Genomic DNA, 13,593 nt, shown 5'->3' with positions numbered 1-13,593 from the left:
GCATGTGTTGCATCGACATTGAAGGAGATGGAATGGAATGCGCAAGGCAAAGGTATAACCTAGGGCATTTCATTTCACCGGTCATAGGTGTGTAGAGAAGTTTATGACTGGGTTTAGGATAGATGGCCGTACTATCAAGAGGGGCAAACTTGTTTGCATATCGGTCATCTAGTGCCACTCGAGCAATCTAACTTTGCATTGTCGCTAGGATCAAGTGGCGTGGCAAGTTGAGTGGCTAACATCCTTTGGGAAATGATTGTGAAAATGCTAACACACATAACACATGGTGGTGTTGGCACATTTACAAAGGAGGTGGTGTTTGCAGGGGTGAGATGGGTTCGGTGCTTTCGGGAAAATGGAATGCCTATTTTCTATTACACCAGATGCAAATTCTTTGTGGTTGGCACATTGGAGCAAGGGTGAAGAAGTTAGAAGTAAAAACGAGTTGGTCGCGAAGATGCTGGCGTCGGTCAACTGACCGGACGCTGGATCTGAATGCACCAGACGCTGGCAGGCTGCGTTCGGTCAGGCTGACGAACGGTGACGCAGTAGCTGGAGTGTGACCGGATGCTGGCTGCGTCCGATCGCGTTCGACCAGATGTGTCCGGTCATGCTTGGGAACTTACTGGAAACGACCAGACACTGAGGGTCCAGCGTCCGGTCAGTTGAAGCTGCTGCGTCCGGTCAGGTCAAGTGACCGTTGGAATCGGGACACGTGGTCGTCTACGAGCGACCGGACGCTGAGGTCCAGCGTCCGGTCAACACGACCGGAGCGTCCGGTCGGCCCGACCATTGCCCAGTGAAGGGGTAACGGCTAGTTTAGCCCTTGGGGCTATAAATAGTAGTGGCCTTCGGCCATGGCTGGTGCTGAGCACCTCAAGGGACTTAGTGTTCATGCTTGTGAGTGCTTGGGAGCCCTCCATCACACATATACTTGATAGTGATCATTCGATTGTGTGAGTGAGCGATTCTAATGCGATTGCATCATGAGGTTGCATCAAGTGGCACTAGGTGATTGAGTTACAAGCCAGTGGTGCTTGTTACTCTTGGAGGTTGCCACCTCCTAGATGGCTTGGTGGTGGTCTCCGTCGAAGCGCGCAAGAAGCTTGTGCGGCGCTCCGGAGAAGTGCTTGTGAGGGGCATTGTGCTCGCCCCGCGGGAGCCGCGAAGAGCAACTCTAGTAAAGCGTGTCATTGAGCTACCCTCACTCAAGGGGTAGGTTCTTGCGGCGCCCGACGTGCGGGCTTAGCGGGTGATGCTAATTAGCCGCTGAACCACCAAGTGAGCGGTCGACACAACGGGGACTAGCGTGTTGGCAAACATGTGAACCTCAGGAGAAAAATCATCGTGTCAACCTTGTTCTTCCCGTTGGTTTGCATACCCATTACACAAGCTTACTATTACTTTTATACATATTAAGCTTGTGTAGTTGCTCTTGTAATTAGATAGCTTGTGTAGCTTGCTAATTACCTCCTTGCTTGTGTAGCATAGAAGTAGCTCCCTTGCGTGGCTAATTTGGTTTTAGTAACCTTGTTAGTCACATTGCTTAGTTTGTGTAGCTAAGTATTTGCGCTCTCTAATTAGGCATTGGTTGCCTTGTTATTGAGCATTGCTAGTGAGCATCGTTAGCTTTGTGCTTTTGCTTACTAGCATGTGTAGGAGCTCCCTTGTCGCTTAAAGTACTAGTGGCATAGGTTTGTGTAAGCTTGCTCCTAGAATTGTTTAGGAGAGCTCTAGCTAGCCCGACACCTTTGTTGTATAATTGTTATCTTTGCAAGGTGCTAGTGAACATATATAGTGGGGTATAGTCTTGGCTAGACCGATAGTTTTAATTCCGCATTTGTATCGGTTAGCCGACGCGATTAAGTTTTAGAAAAGACTATTCACCCCCCCCTCTAGTCGCCATCTCGACCCTTCAAGGGTCCCCTCACTGTACCAGCAGATCCCACAGCTCCCTTGGAACTGCTCTGTACCATAGTTGCGGCTGCCTTGTTAGACTATACTGCCATCTTGTAAGGCTTCTGTGGTCCCCTAAAATTTTGATCTCTCTGCTGAGGTGGCCTAAACCTAGCGCCAGGTGCAGATGGATGATAGGGAGGATGACCTCCTGCAGGTGCTCTTGCTTGGGACGGACCACCTTCTAGGGCTCTCTTGTGAGTCTTAGCTACGATGCTGGCGTTGTTGTTCTTTTCCTGCTTCAGGCAATCACTGACGAAGTCATTGAATCTGGCACGTGTGTTGGTACCCACATGCTTCATCATCTTTGGATTGAGTCCTCTCTTGAAACTGGCGATTCTTTTAGCATCAGTGTCAACCATGTTAGGAGCATAATGACACAAGTTGTTGAAGGCATGCAAATATTGCGGCACGGTCTTGGTGCCCTGATTCAACGCCAAGAACTCTCCCAACTTCATCTCGGTCAACCCAGGTGGAATATAAACTCCACGGAAGGCCTCAGCGAACTCTCTCCACGAAATCTGAGCATTTGGAGGGAAGGTTGTGCGATGGTGCTTCCACCACATTCTCACTGGTCCTTGCAACTAATGTGCAGCATACTCAGTTTTTAATACCTCAGTCATCCTCAACACATGGAATTTATCTTCCATAGTGTTGATCCATTCTTTAGCATCGAGTGGTTCTATTGCTTCCTTGAATATTGGCGGCCTGGTGTCCATAAAATCTTTGAAGCTGCTATATTGATTCACCCCAATGCCACCACCCTGATTGTTACCGTGCTGAACATTGTTGGCGATAGTATGCAGAAAATCCTCTATGTTCTTCTGGGATTGTTCCGTGTTGCGCTGACTTCCGAGCAACTATGCGAGGAACACCTCTGGGGTAAACGGGGGAGGAGGTGGCAAATGTGGTTCATGGGGAGACTCATTGTTGTTGCCGTGGTTTCCACCACCACCACCGGTCCCTGCACCGTTAGCACCGGTCTCAGCGGCCTCATACGTGGTACGGCAAGTATTTGTCATCTGAATATTTTAGCAACAAGTAATGATTGGGTGAAGTTGTAATAATTGTGAGTGAAGGAAAAATTATGCCGTACTGAATTTACTAGAGAGAATAAATTCATACAATAAAACAGAGGCACAATAATCACATCCCAATTAAAACAACATCACTAATTAAATTACTTCAAAAGCAAACATCGCGTCCATACAACCAAATTGCCAGCATACATACACTGGACTTTTATGCGTTCAGATATCGCATTACTAGCCAAGTTCCCATGATTCCGAAGCAAGATACATTAGGTTACATGATAACAAAAGAAAGGTCATCACGATAGGACCTAGATACTAGCGCAAGGCAACTAGCCTACTCCTCGGGGCCGTCATCGGGGTCGAAGATGTCACCATCGCCCCTAGGTGAAACTACAGGCTCATCCTTGTCATCGTCGTCGATGTCCATGCCAGCGACGTCTGGAGGAGCATATGGGCCAACCCCGTTGTAGAGCGCGTGAAACTCCTCATGCAGGTTGACGTTGTACTCCTCTAGCTCATCGACCCTCTATAGCAGAAGGTCCCTCTCATCCTAGGCTTCATTCCTCTCCTGAATCAACTGTCCAATCATGTGGTCTGCATTGTTGTTGGCTTGAGTCAACGTATGCACCCGCTACATAGCTCTATCACCTCTCTCTACCGCCTGGTTCTGCTGTAAGCTCATATCAGCCAACTGCTCCTGCAAACTAGCTATAGCACATGCCTGCTTCTTCTTCTACTTTCCTACCTTGAGCTTATCATGACTACGCAAGCCAGTCAAAGTCTAGTAGGTACTCTCTAGACCCTCATACGCTCTGATGGCAGCGAACATAGCACTCATAGCATGGTTGTCGCTAGCCTGTCCCTCAGCTAGACCTCTGACCAAGGCACTTCCCTGAGGCTGAACCCAAATAGCATCACAAGGATCATCCCTAGGAAAGGTGCCAGCTAGAGCTGCTGCAAGCTCACTAGGAAATCTGCTCATGATATCCCTGATGACACGGAAAGCTGCTCCCTCTACACCCTCAATAGGAGTGCGACCCTCAAACTCCAAGTGCCAACCATCCCAATCTGGAGCATCACCAAGAGCAGGAACCGTGATCTCTACCACTACAAGTCCATCCTCTGCTAACTGGCTCTCATTCCAAGAGTACACCAGCTCCTGACCCTCTGGGTACCCCACATCATGGAGCACTCTCCAAAGCAAGGTCGGCATGCCAAACTCGCTCAAGAAGGTGTCCGTGGTGCGGTGCTCCCTCAGGGCCAACGGATGTCGAGGTGCTCTTCCTCCGGTGGACTTACGGGCGGTCTACTTCGTGCGGGCCATCTGTAGCAAAAGTTCTTTTATTACCCTATGGAAACATATTTTAGGTGATACAAATTTTATCAAAATGAGGTAATCAATTTATAAGGGGAGGAATGCATGACATGAAGGAAATGCACAAGTAATATGATGTATGTACGTGCCGTACGTTCTCACAAACTTATGAAATAAATAATTTCTAGCAACGAATTTGGTGGCATACAAATGATCTCTCAAATACGTAGCTAATACGTTCTACATGATAGCGCTGTTATGTACCTGTAGAAGATTCATTTCAGCCCAATTCCCAATAAATGCACAAAAGCAGTAAATTTTATCTACACGCTCTACACGAATCCCCAGATACATGTACAATAGTAGTAACTACCCGAACCATCGTCCTATTGACGGCATCGCCTCAACAGACGGAATACCCACACATGAGATACCTTTGTAAAATATGCATAGAACATGTAATTACTCCAGCATCATATAAGCATTCACCCTAGATCGGTGGTGTATCCGATCATGCTCTCACAACTCACACTTACCGAGGCGTAGAGGCAAATGATCCATATATTACCACTCAAATAAGTGGCACTCATACAATAGCACGCCGTATGAGCGATGAAAGAGAAATATGATGCAAGAACCCCAAGTTAGTACTTTATTAAGCCACCTAGAGTCCTTAACTGGGCATAAAGGATATGACCACTGGCACACTTTTTAGTTTAGAAATCACGTTTTTCAAATGCCCTTTTGTTTTAAATACACTTGTGAACAGTAACACGCTAAACCATGCTCTGATGCCAGCTGTAACAGAACCAACCACTTATACGAAATTAAGTAAGAAAATCATCCGCTAGAGCAGACGATTTTACAAACATAAGCCCATATAACCCGGTAGTCCGTGAAATCATGAAGGATTTCAAACCAACTCACATCCCAGCTAAGATCGTAATAAGTTTAGCGATCACCTTCACATATTACATAAAAGTTCGCATCGCAGATACATCAGAGTTTAAACATAGTTATTATAAAATGAGTTCAAATAGAAGTAGCGGAAGCCATTTGTTCAAAACCACACACACTCACATGGAGTTCAAATACAGTGCCAGCTAATGATCATCTCCAACAAAAGCATCAGACGAGACATAAGGAATGACCATGCCCATGGTCCTAAGCATCACCCATCGTTGGATAAAGGCAGTTGATACAGTAGCCGTAATACATTTGCCCATCTACAACAAGTGGGAATAAAACCCTGAGTAGGAGAAGGTACTCAGCTAGACTTACCTGACATAACCAAAAATAAAGTGACACCAAGGATTATGAATGGCTTTATAGTAGGGTAGCTGACTCATTTGCAACAAGAAGCATTTTTAGCATTTCAAGAACCTTTCCAAAAGTATTATTGTCAAGTTAATTATTATTAACCTATCGACTAGATTTGCACCTATACTAGAGCAAACATATGATTAAGCAAATAATGATAACCAATGATCATTAACAACTTCCATACTGTCATATTCATTATAACTATCCAAGGGTTCCATCAACATTACTACGATGAAGTCACTCAAGTCAAGTGCTCACTATCCAGGAGCAATGGCGATTCGAATCGATTCCTAACTAGCTGGTGATTTATTTCTTACACAAACCTCACTCACCCGCTAAAGTGAGGTATCGGTCACCGAGTCATCTATCCAGGAATCTCGAGTTTGCCAGGAACCACATGTACTCGGGGGCCGACCGACTACACTTTGGTCTTATCATCTCGCCCCCGTGTCCTACCACACCTGCTCTGGCACAGTGCGCTACGGGCAATCTACTCAGCCCGAATAATCTCCCAGCTTCGTGGTCAAAAGGTACTTTATTTGGCCAGCTAAATGTAAGGCATGCGTTCAACATGACTCGAGGCCCAACAATGGTCGGTCCTTAATCGACACAGACAGAAAGCACTACAGTCCAAAACTCTATAAGTCTCCATCCGGTCTCAACTTCATTTAACACTTAGTTATACCATGACTACATAGTTATCCAAGCAGATCCAGGTAACCACCTATAGCTCGTAGTTGACAGGAAATCACCTGACTTCTACCGGTCTAAGCCAGCTAAGCATTGACTCGACTGTGGATACCAGGGTAACAAGGATATAGTATAACAAAGGTAGACAAGGTATAATGCAGCAATGGTTGCAAACAACTCCTAAAAGTAATGCATCAATTAAAGTAAAGCATTTAATTAATAATTGCAAATCGGGGAGAAAAATGCTCCGAGGCTTGCCTCTCTCGAAGGAGCTCGGGCGGTGATCGGGACACTCCGGAAGTTCCTCAACGTCCTCCTCATCGGCTTCGGTCACTTCCTGCGGCTGCACCTCGAGCTGTTCCTCGGGCTCCTCGGGTATGACGACTGGGCTCTCGGTTTGCGATCCTGTATGATGCATGTGCGTATGTGCTTATGCAAAAAGTGCATCGGATGAAATGAACACAGTGGATATGCTTGAATGCAAGGTAGTCAACATCATCCAAGAACATATACTACAAGCACATGTCATCTACTGCATTCTCTTCTACTACTAATATGCTAAGTCAACACATCTCATTAAATGCTTCAAAGATACACCAAAGCTTCACTAATTTCTTAATCATACATAAAGCAACACTTGATTAAACCCTAATTAATAATAGGTTTGAATAGCAACATCTATTTTTATTGCTTAGAAAAATCTTAGAAAATTACCATAGCACAGTACTACCCTAAGTAGTCTACCATCAGATTTTTATGGCATTTGGATAAGTGGAATAGCCTACACAAAAATGACAAGCTTGGACCTAATTATGAATGTTAAAATACTTTGTATTATGAAAAGTGTCAAACAACAGATTAGTATTTTTCCCATGATCTTCGTAGCATACAATCACTATACAAAAATTGTCACATGCATGTTTTATACAAATTTTGCTCTCTAGCAAAAATAACAAAAACCAGCCATTAAAGACACTTGAACTACATCTCACAATTTTTCTACAGGACATGCATGGCATATATTTTTCCTAGGAAGTACATTACACAAGAAGAGTAATAAACTTGGAAGCATATTTTTTTGATACATATAGGATTTACTAACCATTTTATAAGATATCAGCAATATCAAGAATTAATTAAAGCTCTATAGAAAAGTATCTCACAAATGACATGCAATATTTTTATCATGTAGATCTGATGGCAAGGAACCTAGCAAAATTTGTTTCAACAAATTTGGAGCCAAAATGAATACACAAACATTTTCCAAAGTATTTAACAGAAATCTGAAAATTCATTTCTTAATTCCTTTTTAAAACCAGCCGACAAAATTGCTGGGTGCACCCGGAACTTCCACCGGCCACTACGGCTAGGCCCTACGGCCCCATGGGTCAGTGACCCGAGAACAGGGGAGGAGCCCCGCCCACCGGTGCTCACCGGCGGCGAGCTCTCCTGGTGGCGCAGGCGGTGCCAGCGTGCACACCACGCCGAGCCGCACCGACTGGGAGGGTGGCATTGGCCCAGCGGCGTGACGGACCATGCGACCACGGTAGCGCACTCGTCGGAGAGGAAGGAGGCGGCCAAGCTTGGCCCTTACCTCGACGACGGTGGTCGCGAGCGAGCGCAAGCGAGGCAGGGACCCAAGGTGGAGCTACTGGCGGCGGAAATCGAAGAAAGAAGGCATGGAAGGAGGGGTATGTCACCGGCGGGGCAGCGGCAACGTTCGGTGGCGAGAGCTCCCGCGGAGCTCTGAACTGGAGAGAAGGAGGAGGAGACGGGATGGCGTGCGGGGTGGAGTGGCGTGCGCGTGTTTGGACAGCTTTGAAGGCAGAGCACAGGGAGGGCGAGGCAGGCAGGGGCTATCGCGTGGCGTGCGTCGCTGGCGCATGGTAGCCATGCGGCGAGCGCGCCCTGACGCGGTCGGGCGCGGCATGTGGGAACAGCGCGGCGCAACGCTGAGGTAGGCTGGGCGAGCGGGCCAGCGCGAAGGTAGGCTAGGCGCACGAGTTAGGCTAGGCCGCAACGAAGGCGCAGCGCGGGACGGTGTGGAGCGTGGGCCAGCTTCGGCTAGCGGGCCAGAAAGGAGGCGGCGACCCGTGAAAGGAGAAAACCTTTTTTCAAATTCTATTTTTAAGAAATTTTCAAATACCAGTTTTCAAATATCATTTTGAGCAAGAAAATGACATCTTTTGAAAATGTCCCAAAAATAAAAGTTGCTTAGAATTTAATCCTCTACAACTTTGCTTTAGGGACCAACTAAAAATTTTGCATAGATTTTGAATTGGGAAGCAAAAGCTAAATAGGGAGAATTTTTGACCATTTTCAATAAAGATTTCAAATGCATATTTTGTCAAAAGCTTGAATACAAACTTTGCTCCAAAAATTGTGCTAAATAATTCTAGATGATTTACAATTATAGCCAAACATGTTTTACCAACCTTGCAAGCATAATTAGGGCAAAAACAACTCTAAACAAGTGTATGCAACATTCATGTTTCACGAGCATGTTTCATACGTTTCGAAGCATGGTTTTTGTTATCATTTACATAGTTAGGCATGGATACTTAGGATGCTTGATGATGCACAATATGCATGATTTGCAGTGCCTAAATGCCGGCATAACACCAGGGTGTTACAGTGCCACTGCGGGGTGACCGGACGCTTCGATCAGTTCTCCTCGCCTCCAAGCAGTTAAGTTGTGACCGGACACTGAATAGCGTCCGGTTAGCACTGACCGGACGTGTTTGGTCACAAAAATCGCCCTCTGAAACCTTACTGATGTTGATCGGACTCTAGAACCCAGCGTCTGGTCACTTTGCTGCTCAGCGTTCGGTCAGTAGCCAGAACCTGACCAGCGTCCGATCAGCACTGATTGGACATGTCCGATCAGGATTCTCCCTCTCTAGGACCTTACTGGAGTTGACCGAACTCTGGCACCCAGCGCTCGGTCACATTTCACTCAGCGTCCGGTCACATCCAGATGACTTCACCTTGATCAAAAGAACTGACCAGACTCTACGCCAGTGTCCGGTCACACCGGAACCAGCGTCCGGTCAACATTTGACCCTCCATTCACTTCCAACTCGCAATCATATGTGAATGAAGTTTGCTCCAATTGATCTAAGGGCTTTTTAGGAGCTACCTAGTGCTAGATTTAACAAGTGTGCACCACATCTAACCCACTAGACTCATCTAGGTCAAGCTATCCGTCCATATCCCCCTTAATAGTACGGCCAAAGGAAAAACAAAGTCCTAAACTACTCTAAGTGTCTCTTTAACATCAAATGACACTTAGAACTAGTCCATCCTTAAACTTGTCGTCCATCCTTTGAAAAGCGAAATTATTTCCATCGTAGGGGCATGACAACCATGATTGCCCAATCAGTTGTCATTACCATGACCTAACTTAATTGCATCTGCAAAACACATGTTAGTCACAATAATCTCGTATTGTCATTAATCACTGAAACCCAACTTGGGGCCTAGATGCTTTCAAACCCTTCAGTGCACCAATGTTTTGCAATATGCCTCATTGAGTACAGTGTATGCAGAATCAAACTCAAGGTGGAGGATTTTGACTGGTTCAATATATAGGACATCATGTCTGAAAAATATCAAATATGCATGAGCGTTTTATCATGTGCCTCAAATAAGCTTTCTCGCCTGTTTGTACCGTTTTTTTTGTAATTTTATTTTAGAAAGCTATAGCAGTTACTTCTAATTGAACTTGTAGTTTATGAATCTCCTTTTATCACTGCACGTGTGTATTGTGGTTTGCAAGCTATTTCTGTAAGTGATGGACGAGAGGTTCTATTGTATCAGTTATTGGTTCATTACAATTCATTGGCATTGCATTTCCCTTGTTGCTCTGAATTTCATAGACAATAAGAAAATCCTATATAGTTGTTTGCATCCCAAGGTCCAATCTAGTTGACAGTACAAACTATGGATGACCTATAGATACATGGAATTTTATTTTATATTGTGATGCCATCTAAATATTTAGTTTAAACTTTCAACAATATTAATGCTAGCAACCAGCCTTGACTGAAAAAGGATGCAGCAACACCTTTGTCATATAAATTTATCTCAATCCAACAACTTGGGATCTAACCAAACTGAACCTTTGTAATTTCAACTCCTGTAATTTTGCTAGGTTTATTTGGGATTGATGCTAGCTATAGATAAAGTTTCAATCCCTGTAATTTCAGTCAACCAATTTCATATGGCAGCAATATCTTATTTCAGTTCTGGAGTTTGTTAATTATTTTTCTTATCTCAGGGATAGTTTTTACACCTCATCCCTTTCGATGTCCTAAAGAAAGAAAAGGCATTAATTATTTTTCTTTGAGACATCATAGGTTGAAACTAGGTGTGATTAGAAGCAAGGAATAGCACTGATCCTGAATCTCTTCTCTTTGATATGTCTTTCAGTGTTCTTGAACTCATAGGTTGGAATTGGGTGTGCTGAAATCTTTCTTTCTAACAGGCAAATATATTAATAGAGAAGTCCTTGAAACATGGTTTTATTTTGCATCTTGCCTTCCTATTTTACTCACACACTATTCCAATTGTTGCAAAACCGCCGAACACATATTCGGTAGATTTTAATACTGATTTTCATTATAGCCTTTAAGTGCTAATTGCATTATTCTATTATAGATTCATACAATGGATGATAATTCCCGTGCACCATTGGGAGACAAGACTAACACCTCCAAAGAAGGTAATGTAACATCATATCAAATATGACATGGCATGTACTATGTGTATGTTAACTGATATTAATTCAAAATTAGATGCAGTCGATGCTAAAGAATGTAAGAGGGAAAGGGATAGAGCTCGATAGCAGCAACAAAAGGATATAATTAATCAGAGGCGCCGTGAAGCATGTCATCAAAGAAAAAAAGCAACATGTTATTGGAACTACCAGTTATAATGCATCCTAACATATTGTATTGATGAACTAACATGTATTTTTTTCTTACAGATATATGTAATGTGTAAAAATTTTGTAGATAATGACGTTGCATCAAATAAGGAAAACATGGATCCTATTGAAACAAATGATTGGCTCCATAGGAATGATTCCTATCATACCAACAATATTGTTGATGTTAATATGTCCACTCAGATCATCATGTAATTAAAGATGCTAAAATATTTTGGTTCCTTGAAAAAGATATTGCAATAATTACTCAATAAAACTAATGTTGCATTCATATGATTACATTAATAGATAAGCCAGAAATGGAGACTATAGCAAAGGAGAGCACAATTGATTTCATCAAAACTCCTACTACATATGCTGATAAAACATCTATGCAAAGTACATCACAAAGTAAGTACTTTAGTGAGAGGTACAAAAATATGACACCCGAACAAAGGGAAGCAAGGCGTGAAAGTCAAAGGCTAAATAATAGTGAACCCAAGCGTAAAAAGGCCTTGAAAATAGCTGACAAAAAATTTAGAGAGATGTGGAAACACACCCTACACCTAGAGTCTATCGCCATGGAGAACCCGTTATTTATTCCTGAGCTTGTGTGGCCCACTGCGGGCGCATCTAGAGCTCTTGGATCCACAGTGAAATCCAGTGATTGGGTTATGCTAGAGTCCAATGCAACACCTCTTGAGGTCGATGATGAACCTCCACCTCATGAGGAGGTCGATGATGAAGGATGTGATGAGTTACTGCCTGGCCATATGACACATAGATCACTTGTTCCATCTGGGCAAAGACATGCATTGTTGACCCATCGTAACACGATGTTTGAGCATCGCATTGGTTCGAACACAAAGGCATCTAATAAAGATGGTGATTGCATGGCTAAAGGCCGAGTGGATGCTACCACGCCCTTGCCTCAATCAGCCATGACCAACAACGGTAAATATTGATGCCTCATTATCCCATTTAGGTGAAAGATACACCATATTATATCTCACCGATCCATGGTCATTCTGTGATCAACAGAAAATGCAGGACCATACATTTAGTGTACATCAGCCACACTGATGGCACCACTGGATGATGATTATGAATACATGGCTGAAGAACACCTAAATGACAACATGAGCTTGCCTTAATCAGTACTGACTAATAACGATAAATATTGATGCCTCGTAATCCCATTTAGGTGACCTATATTATATATATATATATCATATTATACATAACTCAACCATGGTCATTACATGATTTTTAGAAAGGACAATACCTAGCCTTCAACCTACATCAACCGCACTAACGACACCACTATTTGATGACAGTGGTAATTTACACTATTTTCTAACACTCTATAAACTATTTGAATTCTTTTTTATTTTTACACATAGTTCTACTAACTCATGTATCTTTGGCGGCAATAGATGATGATGAGGGAGATATATTTGAAGATGATGAGGAAGAGGATGAGGGATACCTGTTTGCTAGGCAAGGTATTTGTGCGAAATACCGAATAGAAATCAAATCTTCCACTGCTTTATCTAAACTACTATCGCAGCTTAAATGTCATTTTAGATGAGGAAGATGATGACGATGTCCAAGACAATGACCTTGAGGAATACACGGCTTTGGTCCCTAAAGTACCTGACCAATATGATGAGGTGTACAGTAACATACCTATAGATACCCATATGCTAAAACCTGTCGCAAATTGCAAGCACTGCGATACGAAAAGGTTTGAGCATGAATCACTTGGGTTCTGTTGTCGCAATGGAAAGATCGAGCTCAATGAACCAAACATACCTGATGAGCTTATGAGGCTTTGATCAAGTAACGATGCAGATGCTAGGCACTTTCATAACAACATTAGGTTTTTCAATGGCCATTTCTCTTTTACTTCTCTATATTGTTGCCTCGATAGTGCTACTACAAGCATGAAAAACTGTGGCATATACACCTTCCGTGCACACGGCCAGATCTATCACAACATAAGGTCATTTGGCAAAGAAGATGGTAAGGAGCCAAGACATCTTGAGCTTTACTTCTACGGCGATGATCCAAGCCTTGAGCACCACTATCGATGATGTCATGAAGAGAAGTGCCAAAAAGACAAGGAAGTCATTGAGAGGCTTATGGCCATCCTATGTGACAACCTATACTCACAACAACTTAGGAGTTTGGGCCAAGCTAACCACCTCGAGGACTATCATGTCACACTAAACCTTGACTAGAGGCTAGACCAGAGAACATACAATGTGCCATCAGCTTTAGAGGTGGCTGCCGTTTGGATCGAGGAAAGTGAACTCCTTGGTCAATTCTAGAATAGTGTTGTCCTA

The 13,593-nt window shown here is 43.6% G+C and overlaps 1 protein-coding gene across 1 annotated transcript; it reads left to right on the top strand.

Annotated features, from left to right (window-relative positions):
• Nucleotides 1-11,565: 11,565 nt before the first annotated feature.
• Nucleotides 11,566-13,083, top strand: LOC136466210 (uncharacterized). Its single transcript, XM_066464636.1, has 3 exons — nucleotides 11,566-12,199; nucleotides 12,682-12,750; nucleotides 12,833-13,083. Exons 1-3 carry the CDS (start codon nucleotides 11,566-11,568, stop codon nucleotides 13,081-13,083), a joined length of 954 nt encoding a protein of 317 aa, XP_066320733.1.
• Nucleotides 13,084-13,593: the final 510 nt, after the last annotated feature.

This window comes from Miscanthus floridulus, chromosome 7, assembly GCF_019320115.1.
Source record: "Miscanthus floridulus cultivar M001 chromosome 7, ASM1932011v1, whole genome shotgun sequence".
In the NCBI taxonomy this organism is placed as follows: Eukaryota; Viridiplantae; Streptophyta; class Magnoliopsida; order Poales; family Poaceae; genus Miscanthus; species Miscanthus floridulus.
This window is presented reverse-complemented; position numbering and strand designations above follow the sequence as displayed.

Bases quoted from the DNA above. Each gene is read 5' to 3' on its own strand.
- LOC136466210 (XM_066464636.1), top strand. From the start codon at position 11,566: ATGGAGACTATAGCAAAGGAGAGCACAATTGATTTCATCAAAACTCCT. The intron at 12,200-12,681 runs GTAAATATTGAT...TGGCGGCAATAG, and splicing joins ATCAGCCATGACCAACAACG to ATGATGATGAGGGAGATATA. The intron at 12,751-12,832 runs GTATTTGTGCGA...ATGTCATTTTAG, and splicing joins ATACCTGTTTGCTAGGCAAG to ATGAGGAAGATGATGACGAT.